Source organism: Cinclus cinclus, chromosome 3, assembly GCF_963662255.1.
Source record: "Cinclus cinclus chromosome 3, bCinCin1.1, whole genome shotgun sequence".
NCBI lineage: Eukaryota > Metazoa > Chordata > Aves > Passeriformes > Cinclidae > Cinclus > Cinclus cinclus.
This window is the reverse complement of record NC_085048.1, coordinates 3712207-3732898: the sequence shown is the minus strand read 5'-3', so window position 1 is coordinate 3732898 and position 20692 is coordinate 3712207. Positions and strand designations below refer to the sequence as shown.

At 41.8% G+C, this 20692-nt stretch overlaps 1 protein-coding gene across 1 annotated transcript in view; it reads right to left on the bottom strand.

Annotated features, from left to right (window-relative positions):
• PKHD1 (PKHD1 ciliary IPT domain containing fibrocystin/polyductin) overlaps positions 1-20692 on the bottom strand; it is a 226094-nt gene that overhangs the window by 118609 nt on the left and 86793 nt on the right. Inside the window, exons 37-41 of the mRNA XM_062489610.1 lie at positions 8257-8464; positions 6929-7074; positions 4982-5176; positions 4093-4218; positions 1390-1523 (exon numbers count right to left, since the gene is read on the bottom strand). Of these exons, the coding sequence (XP_062345594.1) occupies positions 1390-1523; positions 4093-4218; positions 4982-5176; positions 6929-7074; positions 8257-8464 (809 nt within the window). The remainder of the gene's footprint in view (positions 1-1389; positions 1524-4092; positions 4219-4981; positions 5177-6928; positions 7075-8256; positions 8465-20692) is intronic.

The following is a 20692-nucleotide window of genomic DNA, read 5'->3' as shown; positions in this document are numbered from 1 at the left end:
CTGCTACCCTGCCCGGAGCAGCACATCTCTGGAGAGCAGAAAGGACCCCCTGATATCGGGCTACACAGTCACAGCTGTAGCTTTACATCTGTAAACTCACATGGACAGAGAGAGATGAATAAATGTGCTGAGAACCCAGCACAGCTAGCTCCCAGGAACCCGTGGAGGTAATTGCAGCAAACCTTTTCAAAGCTGAGCCACTGGCAATGGAGTGAACAGCTCCAGGGTAAGTCAGTGCATGGCAGTACAAAACTCTGTGCTTAGTGGAGCTGAAATTCTCATGATCCTGCCTAGTTGTTGTATTTTTAAACCATATTTGATGGCCTTAAAAATGATAAATATGGCCTCAAGGGAACTGCAGAAAAGTTCTCCTTCCTCGGTTCTCCTGTCTTTGTAAAAACATAGGAAATGTGTTGGTCTCTTTTTCACCTTCAAAGTTAGGTGCAAATCATTCCTCATGGAGCAGAAGTCCCAGGGGTGATTAGGTCTTCACAAACAGTAATTGGTTTGGTTACTGGGGGTTAACAATAGAACAGGTTTGGATTACTTTTTTTAAATGAAAATATGCATTTTTCACTACTGTAAGTGTGGTGAGGAAGGTCAGTTTCAATGTAATTCCTTAAAATAGTTGGGAAGGAATAGTGGTTTGAAGTTGATGAATATCATATTTATCCATGAAACACATAAAAGTGAGTCTTTATTCTGAAATGTAAGACCAAAAAAGAGCATGAACTAAGAGAAAGCATCAGAGAATTAGTGAATAGAAGTATTTTTTCTGAGCTCAGCTTTTTGATGTGTAGCTGTTAAGCTGGTGGCTCTTTAAAAATGTAGTGTTTTATTACCATTTAAAATAGAGAAGCTTTGTTTCTTTCAAAATCAATGTCATTTTCATAGGACAGGAACACATTCTCTTTCTCACCCTGGAATAAAGATCTTCAGCTGTATGTCCAATATGATCTTAAATCCAGGTAGAGGTGTAATTGATGCTGTTGAATTTTAGTGTTTTTGTAGTCAGTCCATTAAAACTGAGGGCTTTTTTAATAACAGCAGAAATTCCAGAGGAGCTGAGCCTAAACTTTTTCCAAGTTTTCTCAATCTGTGAGCATTATAAAATAGAACAATGTTTTAAATTACCTCAGGATGAATTATTTCACTTTAATATTCTATTCCATTCAAACACAGCAAAATTCTCAGTAATAAATTTACCAAGGAACATAATTTATTTTGTAATATGCACTTGTTTCAATATCCTATCACAAGAACAGATTCTGACAGCTCAGCCAAGAAGCAAATATTGTGTATTTGATCTCCCAGATAAATGAAGCTTTGTGTCCTTCTGATATCTTTTATTAGAAAGGAAATGTTATGTCTCATACCAGAACTTCTTACCCTAATGTGGCTGGCAGGAGCCTTGATGTAGATCCCTGCTGGTGACAGTGTCTCAATATTGGATAAACCATCAGTTACAGAAAGGCCAATCACTATGTTGTTACTGATTTTGTTCTCTTCTTCCAGTCCCTCACCTTTAAAAGAAAAAATAAGAAGAAAAGGAGAAAAAAATGCCATAAAAAAGTAGAAAAATTAGAGGAAGAAAAAAGGAATATAAATATAAATGCACATATATCTGAAACTATCTATTATCACAAGTCTCATTTCAATATACACAAGTCCAGGTGTTATAGTCACATATATTTCCCTGGACAGAGCATTGCATGTGACTATACCACAAGGCATACGTTACGGACTGCAAGTTTATGGTGAAAATATATAAAATACATATTATAAAGCAGATTTACAGTTGGGAAAAGAGATTCAAAGTGGTTCAGAGTGGGAAAGAGGCTCACCTATGCACACACAGGCATACTCCTGGCAGTACTAGAATTCAAAGTCTTCCTTATGTCCTGTCTCCATTCACTGCCCTACTTACATGCAAAAAAAATAATTTCTAAACAGGTTGAAAAACAGCTGGTGCACCTCTGCACAAAAGTGGGGGGTTGCCCCCCTAATAAATGCAGTAGAAGAAAAAAGGGAAAAATCAGTCAACCAATTGATCAGACAACACAGACTCTTAGGGTGCCCCAGATCTAATTACAGTACAGGAGTAGGAAGAAGAAAACAAAATAAATATATTTTAAACTACATCATAAAGAAATGGGCGGCCCAATGGCAAGGAGTGGACAGTCCCATACAAGCCAAGTCCAAAAAAAGATACATTGATAAGATAAGGGGAATTGGCCTGAAGTTGCTCTGGGGGAGGTTTAGGTTGGCTATTAAGAAAGATTTCTTCACCTAAAGGGTGGTGAGGCATTGGAACAGGCTGCCCAGGGAAGTGCTGGAGTCACCATCCCAGGAAGCATTTGCAGCCATGGAGATATGGCACTTGGGGACATGGTTTAGTGGTGAGCTTGGCAGGGTTAGTTTAATGGTTGAACTTCCAGAACCAGGAAAAACTTGAAGGATCTTTTCCAGCCTTAATGACTCCATGATCCTAAGATCAGCACTGCTCCTCTTTTGGAAGCAGAATGCAAAGTGGGATCTTGTGTGGAGTCTATGCATAGGCCATTCTCTCTGGCATACATTAGGAGCAAATCACATCCATTTAGTTTTGTTTATCCAACAGAAGTGATTATCTTCAAATACACCTGCTCAAGTTCTATTCATAATACAGATTCCTTCCCAAATCATTACTACCCCAAATGTAAACCACTTCACAAGTAAACCTGTGGCTTTTGGGATAGTAATAAATATTTTTAGCCTTCCCTCAGTCTTTTGAGGGAATCAGCTTTCTCAATTTTTTCCAATCTCTATATACTACAAACAATGCTACAACCAGTGTGCAAACAGGATCCTAAAGAAGTCCTTTTGAGAGCCATACAGTGTTTTGAGGTTTTGGCTTTCAAGCTTAGACCTTGTGTGTCAATAATTTTAAGCCTAGAGTGACGTTTAGTGGTGGTCTTGCAAACCCTCTGAAAATAAGGATTTTAGGTGAAATCACTGAGAGAATCCAATTCCAAAGCAGCAAAGAGCCAGCTATAATAAATATTCCTTCATGGGCAAAAAAAATTATATAAATTAATCCATCAGACCCTCTGGAGCTGCTGACAGTGAAGCTATTAAAAGCATCTTGAGGATAAGATGTATTCTGGTGAAACTCCAGCTCAGCTCAGAGTCCTTTAACTCACACACTGATCCTGACAGCAGTGAGCCAAGAGATGCCAGCAGCTTGTAGGTCCTGCTCTGCTTCCCCATGGCTGCAAGGGCTCTGTACATCAGCTCGGCCAAGCACTTGCATCTCTCTGAGCCAGCTCTCTTCATCTGCAAGGTGTGTATAACCACACTGGGTTTGTAACCTGCCTTGTTTAAATCATGATATAACATTGTGTTTATACACAGAACCCAGCACAGGGACCTGCTGTGTGTGGGGAACTGCAGGATCAGAACTGAAGGCTTTTTTCCCCCACTCTGTTTATCTCATAATTGGCCATTTTTATCCCATCTCTTATGGAAAACAAAAATCAAGCTATATCTTTAGGTATTAAGGCAACATGAGATCGAGCAGAAGATGCTCCAAGTCAGTCTCCTGATGGTTAGTTAGGAGAAATATTTTGTTTAACATTTTTGTTGCTCCAAGCTCCAATTTATTTAAGTGCTAAATCCTTTGGTTAACTTTTAACATATGCTTTCATTCCATTATCTTTGACATCAAACAACTGAAGTAAAAGGTAATATCCTCTTAAATGCTTCTCTGAGCTGTGGTCCTAAGTGTTGCATAATTATAATTTTCCAAAGCCAGATTAATCAATCCCCTAAAAAAATATCTACTATTTTTTTACTGAAAAATAGTTGATCCTGATCAAGTGAAGACTGACCTAAAGAAAGAGAGCTGGTCAAATGGAAGTAGCTGCGAGGACTTGTGTGTGGAATTGTGGAAGTTTTATTCCAAATTCACTGACACCAGAAATTGCAGAAGATGTGATTAAAGTTCTCAGAGTGCAGTTAAGGATCTGCCATTCTTTCCTCCAAAGGCATTTTCATGCAAATGGGAACAAGTTGCTGTTGTATGTAGTGTGGATATCTGCCTGCTTCACTTACCCAGGAGAAGCCCATGGCCTGAAATGTTGTAGAAAACATTGCTGTCCACACTGAGGTTGGAGACCCCCATCAGATGGAGGCCTTGGCCAAAGGAATCCAGAACACAACAACCATGGATGTAAGAGTCTGGAAAGAAGTGAGTGGTGTGAGCAAAAATGGATTGGGCAGATAATTTATACCCCTTCTCTAGTCAGGCATGGTAACCTTCCCATCGTCCAGATCCTGGCCAGTGCTGCTCTCTGCCACCAGGAACCCCTGACCCTTACTCAGTGATGAAGATGGCACAGGAAAGAGTTGTCCCAGTCCATGGCACAGGGCTTGGAATTAGATGATTTTTCAGGTCACTTCCAAACCAGACCATTCTATGATTCCTGAGAGGAGCAAATGTAGCTTATCTGGAAGGGAAAATCCATCCAGCACCCTTAAAACATTCTTTGAGCCCACCTAACTTTCCCCTACCACCACCAGTCTTCCGAGTCCTCACTGCCAGTTCCAGAGATGAATTTGGCGCTTAACAGTGACAAAGTCAAATGAATTTAATATGTTCCTTAACCTCTGGGGATAAAATTAAAAGTTAGCCCCTGAAACTAGCCAGCCCTGAGCCATTTTTCGTCTCCCTCATAGTGTATGAGTGCATTCATTTCCAGAGCTACTCTCTTCTACATCAAAAGAGCATTATATATATATATTATATTAGGAAGAAGCAGAGATACAAAGGAAGTGAAGCAGGTGAAACCACTCTGTCAGTTGAGTTAGACAGGAGGTGAGGGGGTTTTTTCACATTTAACAATCCAATTTGTCGACTGGCTCAAGAGCCAAGCAGGTTTTGAGGGTGCCTGCCCCAGTTTTGGGCAGGAGAAGGTGGGTATCTCCAGTGCAGACAACTCACCTGACACCCAGGTGTTGCCAGAAACAGTCAGGGCACTGCAGTGATGCCGGAACGCTTGGCCCACGTGGCGGAATTGGACCCCCTCCAACTGGAGCCGACTCTCCTGTCCCTGGAATACTTCCACAACCAGGATGGCTCCCAGGTCCCGAGAGCCCAGCTGCCTCTCACTTGTCTTGTACAAACACCCAGAGCCACCTAGGACACAACCCAGTGAGAGCTGTGAGCGGCACCCTCTCCATGGGGTGGGATGTCCAAGGCAGATTCTCCCAGTGAGATCCCACCTCCAGCAGGGATCTGAAACATGGGCCCTAAGGCAACACCGGCAAACATCTTTTGATGCTCCTTTGAAATACTGTCATGGTTCTTTCCCTAAAAGTCTGGACATTTTGAAGGGACATGTATCAAAACAAGTAGGAAGATGTAGTTCTATGTCTTGGATAGCTCCTTAGAGTTAGAGGAAGAAGGATTTGACATTGGTTTCCCTTAAGCAAGGTTACTGAAAAGGAGATTGGGCATGGATGTATAGAACTAAACTGAAATCAGGCATTTTGGGTTTTTTCCCTAAACTCTGCTCTCCTGACTCGCCCTGCAGATGGATGGGGAATTGTTAGTACCCACAGCTTCAAGACAAGAATAGAGATTAGGGAGAAATTCTTCTCTGTGAGGGTAGGTAGGCTCTGGCACAGGTAGCTCAGAGAAGCTGTGGCTGTCCCTGGATCCCTGGAAGTGTCCAAGGCCAGGATGGATGGGGCTTGGAGTAACCTGGGATAGAGGAAGGTGTCCCTGTCCATGGCAGGAGGGTGGAATGAGATGATCTTCCCTTCCAATCCATTTTTGGATTCCATTACATGACAAAAAAATTAAATCATAGGGCTGAGTAAAATTCCTGAAAGACCCTTCCATGGGTGTGAGGTATTTTGGTATGAGATTCAGACTACGAATGTGCTGCTTGGGCGTGTTCAGTGGAAGAGCAGAGGGGATCTCAAATTCCAGCACTCCCTGCTGATTCCCAGTAATGCTAATTTTTCTTTTAAAGAAGGTAAATTAACCACAATAAAACTACTGCTCACTCCTCTTCTGGTGACTCCTCTGAGAAATCCTCCTATCCTTTAACTCAAATAAAAACCTCAAATGGTTAGTGTGATTCAGAGCATATATTTATAAGTTCCACACAAAATGGACCATAAATCCATGAGTAATATAAGCAGTTGGCTGCTGGATATCAAATGAAGTCTTGTGTCACAGTCTGAAAGCCCAAGGCACTTTTTTTTTTAAAGGAAACCTTACACCTGGGTTACCAGATAACCTAACTCTCCTCACATTATAATCACTGTGTCTGATTCTGCTTCCTGAATAGATGATGTAAATCAGGAATCCACCTGTCAAACTCCATGGCATTTCATACAGGTAAAACTAAAGAAGAACTGAGATATTTAATGTTTTTTTCACCAGTGATACTTTATGCATCACCTGTTATTTTTTTTTCCTTGGCAACCCTAAACACTAAACAACGTCTCAATATTTTACGCTAAAGAGTACAAACAGCATTGGGCTGTTTTGTTTTTCCTTCTTCTTAAAGTGACTAAATAGTAAACACAATTAAAAATTTAATATACTATGTACACTGAAACATGTTTTCAGAAAATACTTTCTTTTCTACACCCTTAGGCTCAGGCAAAGCTAAAGGGTCTTTCCCAAGATGGCTTGAAACAACAATGTGAAAATAATACATCTGAGATATTACAATGAAGTGCAGTTCAACTCCCAAGACTTCACGCTTCAATGTCAAACAATGTTTGGAAAGACAAACTCTCTTTCCTGGCTCTGGAATGTCTCAAAGTTATCCGAGGAAGAAAGAGTTCTAATACACAGTGACGCTGCCACAATGGGATTTTAATGGAGCACTTTTCCTCCTCAGTACATTTCTGTGAGAAGAGACCTCCTCACCTGCATTTGCACACTGCCTGAGGTGGGACATCCTCTCCAGTGTGACATTTCCTTGAACAACAACCCTTCTGCTGATCAGTGCCACCACAGCACTCGAAGGCAGACCTTGGCCATTGCCCCATCCCGCTCCAGCAATGTGGGGGTACCTAACAAAAGACAAGAAATAGCATCTGCACCTGCCAGGCGGAGAGAATTATTTATGATTTCTTGTTATTTACGTTTATGATCATAACCTCTCAAATTCAGAGCTGGTTTCAGTCCTTTTCTCAGTAGGGACAGTGGCACATCCAGTGCTAGACAGGCTTTTCCTTTTGATGTTTGCTTTCATCTTTTTATTTCACAAGTATTCAAACTTACCTCAGATTATGTATATAATATTGTATTGTGTTGTGTTATTAGGAAAAGTCTTTTCATCCAGAGGATGGTTGGGTGCTGGAACAGCCCCCCTCCCCCCCCCCCCCCCCCACCCCAGGAAAGTGGTTACAGCCCCAAATCTTCCAGAGCTCAAAAAAACCCATTTGGACAATACTTCCAGGCACATAGTACAGATTTTGGAATTTTCTTATGCAAGGCCATAGAAGAACTGGATTTAATGATCCTTGTGGGTCCCTTCCAACTAAGGATTTTCTATGATTCTATGATATTTACAACAATATCAATTTCAGCCTTTGAAGTCCCTTCCCAAAACATGTTTGGGTGAAAACCATCAGGTCTTTTCTTCTCAAGCCCAAATTGTTTAAGAAAATAATACCCTTAATCTTCATGGGCCTGGGAGTTAGGTTGCCTCTAAACAGTTGATGTGTTTCAACATTGGAGATGATAAGAAGTGTCGTTTTCCGTCTGTCCAAGATCTCAATGAACAGTAGATGAAGAGAGTGTAAGGCAGTGAAATTAATATTGACTGGAAATATGGAAGCAGATTTCCATAATGAAAAAAATCACTTTGAGTGTATTACTTAAGAAAACCAGTCAAGAAGAGAGTATTTGCATTTCTTGTGGAAGAAAAAATGCACTTTCTCAAGAAATTGACTATGCAGGAAATTTCTTTGTCATTCCTATACTGACGCCACTGGACTTTACTGGCCATCAGTGTTTTCTGCTTCAAAGGTTTTCTGAGTTCAAGGGCATGATACAGAATTTAAACATTCAGGATTGAACATCCACTACGTTTAGGGGGAGTGAGGAACTGAAAAATCACTGGCCACCTTTGTTAAAGGGATTTATATAGTTATTATGTCTCACAGGGGACAGCAAATCCTGACTTTGATCAAATTTTCTCCTTGTTTAACTCTCTGCTGTGAAAATCTCCTTGGCTCCTGAAAGGATACCTGAGTGGTGATCTAAGGTGCAGCTCTGTGCTGTTCACGGACTGGATAAAAGCCACTTCCTCCTGTTGCTGTGCATCTCCAAGGCCTGAACTTCCCACCAGGATTTCATCACCAGGTTCCCAATCAACAGGTTCCTGGAGCACTAATCGTGTGTCATTGGCATTAGCTGATGATTTCAAGTGTGTAAAAATTACTTTGGGTGTCCAACCTGAAAAGAACAAGAAAAAGAAAGTTTAAAAATCAAGTAAATCAACTTGGAAAACAAAAAAACCAACCAAACAAAGAGGAGTAGCATGATCCTGGTTCAAGGCTGGGTAGGACAGGGCTCAGAGCAACCTGGTCTAATGGGAGATGTTCCTGTCCATTACACGGGGGTGGAATGAAATGGTCTTGAAGGTTTTTTCCTACCAAAATCATTCAATAATTCAATGACATTTAAATCTGTGTATAACAAGCCCCAGCAATGAAAAATCTTGCCCCATAACCCTCCTTTCTTCACTTAATGAAGTTTGTTTTAACTTTTGACATTTCTGTCTCAGCCTTTGGAACAGATTGATCCAGTGAGGTTTGACACACTGAACACCATCAGGGGAGAGCAAGTGCCTCACACACCCACCTTTAGAATACTTTTCTTTCCCTCCCTTCCAATAGGTCATCACTTATCTTTAGCCCACAGCAAGTTACTATCCTCCCTGGTTGTAATGCAGGAAAGTAATAATAGCAGAAATCACTGAATGTAGAGGCTGCATCCAATAAATAATTTCCTAATTATTTTAAACAAACTTTTCTCTACATATCCTGTTTCACTTCTTGTTCGTTATACTCCAGTGTCTTCATTACTTATATTCTAGTGTCCCAACTTATTCCTTGATGAAGATGGAAATAAGAAGTAGCTCCTCCAAGGCAATAAATTCACAACAGAATCACAGAAGAATCAAATCTGAATATTCTTTTATCTTGAAGTATACATGAGCACCTGTTCTGTGTGTCAGTGTAGGGCATCTAAAGCTGAGATACTTCTGTATCATTTCATTCTCTTAAATCAAACTTGAAATTTTGCAATACCTAGCCAAGAAAATCTCCCAGACATCTTTCATTTCACATATTTCAGTTCATATTACATTTTTGGAAGGCATCAAGCAGATCTCCTGCTGTTCAGCTCAGTGAGGCACATCCGGAGTTCTGTGTCCTGTTCTGGGTTCCTCAGGACAGGAGGAACATGGAGCTCCTGGAGCGTGTCCAGTGCTGGGTGACAGAGATGATGAAGGGACTGGAGCATCTCCCTGCCCAGGAAAGGCTGAGGGAGCTGGGGCTGTTCAGCCTGGAGAGGAGATCCTGAGAGGGAACCTCATCCCTGAGTGTCCCTGTGTGCAGGGAGGGCTCAGAGCAGGGCCCAGGCTCTGCTCCAGGGCCCAGCAATGGCACCAGGGGAACGGGCAGGAACTGATCCCAGCAAGTTCCACCTGGACAGGAGACAGAACTTCTTCCCTGTGCAGTGACTGAGCACTGAACAGATTGTGCAGAGAGGGTCTGGAGTGTCCTCACTGGGGTATTCCAGAATGATCTGGACACAATCCTGTGCCCTGAGCTCTGGGATGGCCCTGCTGGAGGCGTGAGGTGGGACCAGATGACCTCCAGTGGTCCCTTCCAGCCTGACCCATCCTGAGATTCTGTGAAACCAATGCAGAAGCTGAAATGCAGTAGGACACATAGGACACTGTAGGTGCCAATGAAACCCGGCTAGAATGGCTCTGTAGTAGCCCCCAGAACAGGTGGGCCCTGCATCCTCAGCACATACATTATTCACCCTACAGTTCTGCCTCTACAGGGCCACGCTGTTTTCTAACACAGACATAGCCAAAATCCACCTTCCACCATTCACAGGCACAGACATCAAAGACCTCATCCTCAATACATCTCAAAAAAAAAACCCCTCTTCGTATCATCCTCTGTGCATTCTCTTACCAGCAGCACTCCCTTCATATTTATTCATTTCCCTCTTTCCACTGAATGATTCTCCTGAATTTTTAGGACTGGCATGAAAGACAATGACTGGCAGTAGCCATCTGCATGTGGAGCACTGCACAATTTCTCTCCAGCTCTGGACATTTTGTTTATGGTGTTGATTTGTGTGCCTGTGTTAATGTGTGTTCTCGTGCATCTGTGTCCAGACACACAAATGACCCCTGTGGAGTTCATCTGTCACACACACTCTGCAGCAGCTCTGTCACTGAGGAGTGGGAAACACAACTCTGCATTCAAAACATGCTCTAATGGAAAAGGCTTTTTTTGGGCTTTTTTCCACTTCTGAGCTCTGACTCAAAAAAAATTTAAGGAAAATGTCCTCAATTGTTTGGATTATTTTTTCTAAAAAAACCTAAAAGAATATTCAAAGCACCCAAGCATTCCCCCACTTCCTCCATTTCCTTCTTCTTCTTTTCACCTCTTACTGTGTTCAGCAGCCTGTCTCCCATTCCACAGTTTGTTGTACCTTTTTTCCTGATGATCTAGGTGAGGTGGGATATTTCCCACCTGCATGTTCAAAATCTATTTTCCAATAAGTTCCGTTTATTTTTTTCTTAGGGAAAACCAAACCAAAGCAGCAAACAAAGTCCAGTAGACTAGATTCCACTTTGATAGAATCATAAAATCATTAAGATTAAAAAAGAGCTGTGAGGCCATCAAGTCCAACCATTATCTCAGCTCTTCCATGTCTACCACCAAAACATGTCCCTAAGCAAAACATTTATCCATTTCCTTGCTTCCCATTTATATTCCCACATAAAACACCTCCAGGTCAGAACCTCCTCTACTTCCAGCATCATGAGTGACACACAAGACATGGTCCGTGACAGCTTTCTGGTGTCAATGAGGGACCATAACTGAGGCTGCTTTGCCTTAATTATAATATATTCTCCTTGAAAACAAGCTCTATTTTGGATAAAACACGCAAAGTTCATAAAATAACCTTCAGTTCCTGGGTTTGGGCTGTGCAACAGGTAAATAAATTACCTGTTTGAGGGGAAAATGTTTAAAAGACCAACAGCTGTGGTATATTTAAATTATTTCTTCCCCCAAAATGTACTGCAAGCAGAAACACTCCAAATGATGAAAAATAGATGAATCTGTATAACTCCTTAATTATTGAACTCATTTTTAATAATTAAGTAAGCATGAGTTGGGGGAAAAAAAACAAACAAACACATCTTGATATCTAAAGCAGAAGTGACTTCATGTTAAAGGTACAGGACAGAGCCTTCAGACACAAAAAGCTGTTGTAGGCAATACAAGAATTGAACACTTTACTAAATTACTTAACAGAACACGTTTAAATATGGAGCAGAGCAGAATGGTGCAGCCTAGAAATGCAAGGGACTTGAAAATTAATTCCAAATGAATTAATCACAAATGTTAAGATCAGGAACATCTTGGCATCAGGACTCTGGTTATGCTTCCTGTTAAAAGCATAATGTGAAGCTGCACTCTTGTATGGACCTGGTAAAATTATTAAGAATGAGACAATTCTGATGACTAGAATGCCACTCTTGAGGAAAAACAGTATAAATTTAATTTAACACAAAAAAAAATCATAAATCTATGTGGGATGATATGTCACTTATCTGTCTGATTTCACCTAGCCCTAGGTAGTGATAAGGATACCAATAGCTACAGACAGGACTAGGACAAATGGCTGTAACTATGAGAGGAGAGATTTAGATTGGATATTAGGTAGAAATTCTCGAGTCAGAGGTTGACCAGAGAGGCTGTGGCTGCCCCTGGATCCCTGGAAGTGTGCAAGGCCAGGTTGGGCAGGGCTTGGAGCAACCTGGGATAGAGGAAAGGTTCACCTGAGTCATCTCCAGCTCTCTGCCAGGACACCACGAGGTGCTGGTATCTTGGTTACTTTTCATTACCAATCCCCTTCCCTCCAAGGTACAACTTTCCAGAAAACAACTCTCCTTTTAACTGAGACTGATCCATCAAATTCCAGCCTGTCTTCAGTTTTCAACAGTGACAGCCTGCCCACTTCTATTCCTGTTGAAAGAACTTCTGCCTTTTATACATTTCTATTTGGCTACATGAATTCCACCTTAAATCTATGGGCATATAAGAATTTAGGTGACAAGACGACAAGGTGCTTTCTTGGAAAACAAGACTTTTTAGAGTACACGTTGTTACTTAACTTTAAACACCCTGGGAACCTCCTAAGCAAGCCTGACAGCAAGCAGTGTGAGCCACATCCAAAGTCAGGAAGAGCTGGAGAACAGAGTTTTCACATGGGAATATTGGTACAAACTGGAATCTTTTAATGGGTTTTAAGAGAACCTGTTCCAGTTCTAAGCCTGTCAAGGGTCTGTTGGGCTTTCTCCCAAAAGTTAATTTTTTTAAAAAAAACTTCCCTTTTTATTTGTCAAGGGGCAGCAGGGTTTGAACCCTTCTTCTCTGACACCCAGGACCCTGCTGCATCTCATCCTCACTTCTGTTTACCACAGATTAATTAACTCAGTTGTGAACGCACTGTTGTTTGTGGTGTTGACAAACCATAAAGCTCTTTTACACCTTCTGACTGTTTATTGGCATTTTAAAGTTGAGGTAATGAGATCCCTTTATTCCACAAAAGGAATTTATGAGAACTGCAGGGCTCAGACACAAAATCTGCTTATTGGGAATATACAAATTATACTGCAGATAATCTGTCAATGTGTTGTAGCTATACTGTAAATCTTTAGTATAAATGGGAATAGGAGTTTTCAGTTTCCAGGAACAAAGTGAAAAGAAAGATGTTTTCCTACCCCCACCAAAAAAACAAAAACAAAAACAAGACAAAAAAAAAAAAACTTTTCAAGAGAAATTCATAATTCAACAGATTACATCTGTTTATTTATTATTTTTTTAAAGAATGCTAAAAACCCCACACCTATGGCAGGGAGTGGAAACTAGAAGAACTTTAAGGTCTCTTCCAGCCCAAACCATTCTGTGACTCTGTGGTTGTCTCTGGTAATCAAATACAACACACTGTCCCACAGCAATTCAGGTGCCAGACTATTTTAGGAATATAGTTTCCTCTTCATTGTCATAAGCTATTATTATTATTACTATTATTCCCTTTTCCTGACCCAAAGGGCACTTCCTAATCAAACTTAGCTTGGCCATCCCTAAAATTTTCAAATGTCAAAGTGATAACTGGCAGTACAGCCATTGGAAGCACGTGCTTCAGGAAAAAGATAAGTTTTTTAAAATATATTTTTAGGTCCATGACAAAGAGATTTTGCTGCTGCTGCTTCAGTTAATAAAATAAATAAATAAATAAATAAAAATAATAATGGATTAAATTCCTTAAATTAAAAGGAAAAGAAAATCTTTTCCAGAAAGCTGCCTTAGTCAGGACACCATAAAGACATGTTGCTACAGTTTTCTGTGGCCAAATGGATCTTCAAGTGACAGATCCTTAATTAAGGACTAGGAAAAAATATTTTATGAACCTGGATTTCATACATATATATATTTTTAAATATCAGTTATCTCAGTTCTTGAAGTGGCTAGTCCAGTCACTGCCCATAAAGTTAGGGAATAAGAAAAAGAAGAATGGAAGCTGCTTTCCTATCTTTTCAAATGTGTTAAAAAACATCTGCTTGAACTGTGGGCTGTCAACCCTCCGGACATGAACATTTCCAGCTACTTTTTCTCTCTGTTAATTCCACTCCTAGGTATATTCCCTAAGTATTTCCATGTTTTTAGCTTATTTTGCAATGAGAGGAGTTTGTTAGGGTTTGTAGTGGTGGTTTTTACCTGCTACACATCATAGAAAGACAGGGATAGCTCTGCCTGAAACTGGGAGCTGCCTTTCCACCCCTGTGCAGTCCTGCAGGACTCACTGCTGTGTATGGGCAGCTCCTGGGGAGATGCAGAGGAGCTTTCTTGAGCTTTTCATACCCACCCCAAGGTGAAACGGGAGGTCCTTTCTGATTTATAACTGCTCCTTGAACCTTAGGACACCCAGGAGTTTATCAGCTCTTTGACAAGAAGCTGCAGCAGGACCACACTATTTTAGTATTTTAGGTGGGCTCAAATCATAGTTTGGAATCAGAGTCAGAGAATGGTTTGGGTTGGAGGGGACCTTTAAAGGTCCAGCTAGTCCAGCTCCCCTCCTTCTGCTGAAGGAGCAGGAACAGCAGCTGGATCAGGTTGTTCAGAATCCTGTTCAACCTGATCTTGAATATTCTCTCGGTGGGCAAAAATAAAAAACCTGACATCATCTGGACAAGAGGACAAACTGAGTAACTTTTATTTTCTCTACTGGGAAATATCCTTGAAAGTGACCTGCTCCTGCTGAATGTTTCCTATTCATGAAACTGCAGTTTTCACTTAAAGCATTTCCACCTGAATATCTTTCAGCAGCACCCTGGAGAAAGCAAGGATTACCATGTCCTTTTCCTGGAAGTGTTCAAGGTGAGGTTGGAGAAAGCTTGGAGCCACCTGGTCTAGTGGAAAATGTCCCTGCCAGAGGTATGGAATGAAATGAGCTTAAGGACCCTTCCAACACAAACCTTTCCATGATTCTAGGATCTTACTGAGGATGGGAAGGGCTTTGTGATTAAACAGATCTATAGAAACTCTCATTGTTGCCCTTTTCTGACAATTTGCATTGCAGAAAATATATCTTCCCTGCATGCTGTCCCAAAAATGCACTAATTTCCAAACATTTCCTTTAAGCAGAGATCCCCCTTAGCAAAGACCAGACTTTGCTAAGTCACACCAGTCTTGAAAACAAGGGGAAAGATAATCCCCTTGCCATTGCATAAACCAAAATCGATGCTCCACACCTAGAATGAGCTCACAACCGATGATGCCAAAATGTCTTTAGACAGACCCCAGGAAGAAAGAGCTCCAGCTGTGGCAGCCAAGGATCAGTGGATCCTGCAGGGAGCTGCAGACAGCTGGTGACACTCTGTGTGACTGCCAGCTCATCTCCTGTGCTGCTGTGGAATGAGACAGGCAGTATCTCCCTGCAGGAGTGGGAATGCAGGGCAGCACTACCATGGCCAGGCTAAGAAAGACCAGGTTCCTGTGTCCCTAAAACGTAATGGAAGAGAATTTGGCACCAGGAAAAGTGAGGGTGAGCCCAAAGGGAGGGTCCCTGCCTGGCACCAGAACTGGAAGAAGTATTTTGATGTTATATTTGAAAGTTTGAAAGAGGAAATTATTTAATACCTAATATGCATCCACATTTGTAACAACCCACACACCTGCACACTGAAAGGAATCACAAGGTAATATATTAGCTATGGTCTTTTTATCTATTCTATTCTATTCTATTCTATTCTATTCTATTCTATTCCATTCCATTCCATTCCATTCCACAGTGTGTATTGTATTAATATGTTTACTACCTATATTATATTTATCTTTATTATATAATATATATATACCCATCCTCTGTCCTCTTTCCATCATGTTTTTCTCATTAAGATCAGCACCAGCACACAACTGATTTATGCTTAAATCAAAGATAATAGATGCATTTCTGTTAGAAAGAAGGGCAAACTGTGAAAGACACAGCAGCTTGCCCTGAACCCAACTCTTTTTTTTTTTTCCCATCTGCTAGGTCTTTATAATCTAATGGTCATCTTATATTTGTGAATAAGAAAGTGAAGGCACAAGTCATTGTACATTAGTTACTCCATGGGAAGTGCCTAAGTGCAGTTTCTTACCCCTGGTGAACACAAGGGGATTCAAGGCAGCTCAGCCTTCTGTTCCAGAGCCATCTGCTTTAATGCATCATGTTAAAGTCAAGGTCTTGGAAAGGAAAAAACTCTGTCACAGGAGGCAAAAAGGCTCCTGCCACCCCCACACAGAATAGCTGTCACCTGAGGAAAACCAACTTATGGAAGCAAACTCAGGAAATCAGGAAGTTCAGGTAGCGAAAAATAACATTAACTGAATGGATATATTTCAGTAGAGTAAAAAAAACCATCTTTTCTCTAGCAGATCTCTGCACCCTATCTTGGATCCCCCTGCTCCAGGTTTTTTTCCCCCTGTTGTATTCCCATGGGAAGTTTTTCTTTTTAATATGTGAGTAAAGCAGAACAAATTCTCTCATGTTGGCTGTGATCTCTTAATCTCAAACTCAGCACAGATACGTAACACTGCCTAATGGAGGCAAAGCAAGAGGCATTTGATTAAATGTTTGATCTCTGGAGGAATGCACAGGCTTTATAGAGCACAGTGCACAGCTCACAAATATTTTCTGTTTTATTATTGATTAAAAGCAATTAAAATTAATAATTGGTTCAACTGATAAAAAATGCTTTCTTTTTTTTTTTCCCAAGCCAACCCTGAAAAAATATCAGATTGAGTTGGCTGCAGAGAAAGCTGGGATAGAAGTCATGCAAATTTTTCTCTAAAATGTAATTTTCTCCATTGCAAATGCAGGGACATTCTTTGCAGCAGGACTAGCCATGATTTTAGAGCATTGAAGTGACTGCTGACACCTCTGCTTAAATTATCCTGATTATAAATTGTAAGTTATTAAACCACAACTCTCAGGACTTTGTTTTTTCTTTACCACACACCTTCCATAGTTTGGACAAGGTGAATGCAGCATGTTTTTAATCTGAAGTGTAACTAACTGAGGAGATACAAATTATTAGTCAAAATTCAGGGAAAAGGCTCATGGAACCACAGAATCACAAGAGGTTTGGTGTTGGAAGGGACCTTAAAGATCATCCAGTTCCAACCCCCTGCCATGGGAGTGACACCTTCCTCTAGAATGGGTTGCTCACAGCTCATGTTCTTTCCCACGGGAGTGCTGACACAAAGCTTTAGCTAAATTCCTGAGAAAACTGCTGGTCTTTTTAGGAAAGAGTCACTGTCTGTTCCAACCAGACACAATGGAATAATGAGATCACCTACACAGGACTGCTGAAAATGGAGAAGGCCTTCAAAATTTTTCAGTGTGTGGCAATATCTCTGCTCTGGAGCCAGGCTGGGAGAGCTGGGAGTGTTCAGCCTTGAGAAGAGAAGGATCCAGGGAGAGCTCAGAGCCCCTGCCAGAGCCTAAAGGGGCTCCAGAAGAGCTGGAGAGAGACTGGGGACAAGGCATGGAGGGACAGGACAATAATGAATAGTCTTAAGCTGAAGGAGGATGGGTTTAGATGGGATATTAGGAGGAAATTCTTGGCTGTGAGGGTGGTGAGGCCCTGGCACAGGGTGCCCAGAGAAGCTGTGGCTGCCCCTGGATCCCTGGAAGTGTCCAAGGCCAGGTTGGACAGGGCTTGGAGCAACCTGAGATAGTGGGAGGTGTCCCTGCCCATGGCAGGGAGTGGAACTGGATGGTCTTTAAGGTCTCTTCCAACCCAAACCATTCTGAGATTCCATGATAGGACCACAAGATCAGCTGTCACAAGGACAGGCCAGGTGTTTTTTGTTTTGATGCAGCATCTCCACTCTGCACCATTCCTGCCCCACTCAGCATCCACTGATGTCTCCAGTTTCCCTGGGAAGGACAAAGGCACAAGAACAGCCAAGGCCACCATGCTGAACTTCTCTCCTGAAGCTTGTCAGGAGAGTTTCTCAGGGAATAGAGCACGAATGGAGCTGGAGACAGTGATAAATTTCCCTTCTGAACAATCAATAAAACTCTCTCAGCCCCGCTCAGGCCCCTACTGCGGATGCAAGGGCCATAATTACATTGTCAAAAAGTGGAGTTGCCTTGGCTGACTGCAACCCCCTCTCAAAGTGATGGGTGACTGACAGGCAGTTTATGGGTGGCACGCTCTGACTGGCAGGGGAGTTGGCTAAAGCCAAAGGCAACAGTGAAATTTCCCAGTCTGCTACAACTACAGGAGCAAAGGACTGCCACTCATGAGGGAATTGTGGGAAACCCTTAGTCATATTAACATATCAAAGTGAGGAGCTGACAGCGCTTACTAAACAATCTGAACTCAACCAGAGCTGCAGAGCATCCCCCAACATTCCCAGCCTGAAAGAGAAAAGGAATTAAAATGCGCTCGGTTCTGTCTTTGCCAAGACAGCCGTGGGTTTGGAAACCTGCTTATTTAATGATTTTGATCTGAGATAACACATATATTTGTGTATATAAATGTATCTCACAAATGTATATTGCAGAGCATGTCAGCCTCTTTCACATATGTATGTATGAAAGGGGCTGTCATGCTCCACAATTTGTTCTCTACCACAGACCAGACTGATGCTAAATTGAAGACAGAACAGCAGATTTTTTTTCTGTGCAAGCAACATGAACCCAGTAAAAGACCCCACTACTTTATGTCATATTTTCTAGCAGGCTTCTACTGCTTCGATGTTAAATTGCAGATTACATGGTTTGAATGAACAATAATTGCAGCCATGCACTCGGGCTGTGTGTTGTGCAGAGCTTAAAAGTGACTTCATAGCTACTCTGGATCTGTTGAATAAGAAATTGATATGACTTCTTGAATAAGAATTGGTTTTGAATAATAAAAATAGAATAAGATTTGGCATTGTTCAGAAAAAGAGAAGGATCCAGGGAGACCTCAGAGCCCCTTCCAGTGCCCAAAAGGGCTCCAAGACAGCTGGAGAGGGACCTGGGACGAGGGCCAGCAGGGACAGGACCAGGGCAATGGTTTCAAACTGACAGAGGGCAGTGTTAGATGAGATACTGGGAAGAATTTCTTCTCTGTGAGGGTGGGGAAGCCCTGGCACACGTTGCCCAGAGAAGCTGGATTTGCTCCATCCCTGAAGTGTTTGAGGACACTTTGGATGGGACCCTGGGGCAACCTGGGATAGTGGAAGACATCTCTGCCCATAGAATGGGGATGGACTAGATGGTCTTTAATGTCCCTTCCCACACAAGCCTTTCAATAATTCAGTAATTTATAAAGAATTGAAACCAAGAGTTTTTTCCACTAAGACTCAAGTCACTTTTGACTCTGTTTATCTACATCCAGGTAATACTTGGACTGCAGACCTCATCCTCCTGTTTTCCTAGGGAATGGAGACTCACTGAGTAAAATGGATAACTTATCACTGAGAAAAGACTCAAAGGTACTGATGTGGATGCCTGGGTTTACCTCCCTCCACCTCATTGCTAAGATAAGACTGCAAAATGCACTCTGCCCTGTTTGTCTTCAGTTTTGTGGGTGATGGAGTCACCAAGGCAGAGCTGATACAGGCTTGGAATGGAAAGTAGAAGCAGCACAGGAGGCACAGCTGCCAGGAGTTGCTACTGGCTTTTCCTACATTGCTAGAAAACAAAAAGCATGGAAAAGTGAACATTCATGCTGTGTAGTGCTGACAATCAAAGGACAAAATCCTGGCTTACAGGGGTCAAATCAAGAGTAGAAGGACACTTTAAAGTAGCAGAAGACACACAAAGTGAAGCAGCAAAAGCTGTTATGAGGCAAATTCAAATCTCAGTACTTTCTTTAAAAAGTAAAAAAATAAAAAATAAAAAAGGATGATTAACCAAATTAATCCCCTGGAAAAAGCCTCTAAGGAAAAAGCTGATTTCTGTCTCCCTTGACATCCTCAAAGACCAAGCCTTTCTGGAAGGAAAGCTTTAATCTAACAGGAATTACTGAGCTCAGGGCTGGGATAACTGTGTGAAACTCAATGGCCAGTAACAGACTGTCGATTCAGCCAAGATACTCTAATAGCACTCCTTCACAGAGATCCTCCAGGAAATGGGGTAGAAACGCTCTACAAAGCCACTTCACTGAAATTATTGAAGCATTTTACAGGCAGTAAATAATTGAGCCTTTCTGTGTCTCAGTGAAGGGGTCAAGAGCACCTAACATGGTGCTGAGGTGCAGCCCCACATCTCCTGCCCCTGCCAGGAGCTCCTTCCCCAGCCCCTGCTCATCTCTCCTGGTTCAGAAAAGCATCTGTTCACTGACTCCCCTCCAAAGCTGACCTCTCAGACCTTGCTCAGCTCCTGTGAGCTGGCAGGATGATGGCACAGAGGCACAACTCACTCTCTGTGAGCCTGTGTTCATTTTTCACCGAGAGCCATATGTCTTTGTGCTCAGACAGCAACATTTCCTCCTGTAGGGCACAGGGTGGAAGTTCAAGCCCTGCTGGAGGGTGTGAATGCCCACCAACAGGAAGGTTGACACACATGAACAAGAGGAAGGGGAATGACACATTCAGATGGTTGGTTTGGGTCCTTTTGGTTTTTTTGCCTCCTCCTCTATGAGATGTAGAGCTTTTTAAAATAGCCCAGTAGAGAAGAATTTGAGAAATGTGAATTACCCCCAAGTTCTGAATCATGCCAAGTTTGGACTTGAATTCCATGTCCAAACTCCTGCACCAAATCGTATGGGTCATTTTATACCCATATTTCATTGTCTTCAAGAAAAACTCCATATCTAAATTCTTCTATGCCACAGTATAAAAATCATATGGAGTTGTTGGAGTGGGTCCAGAAGAGGCCATA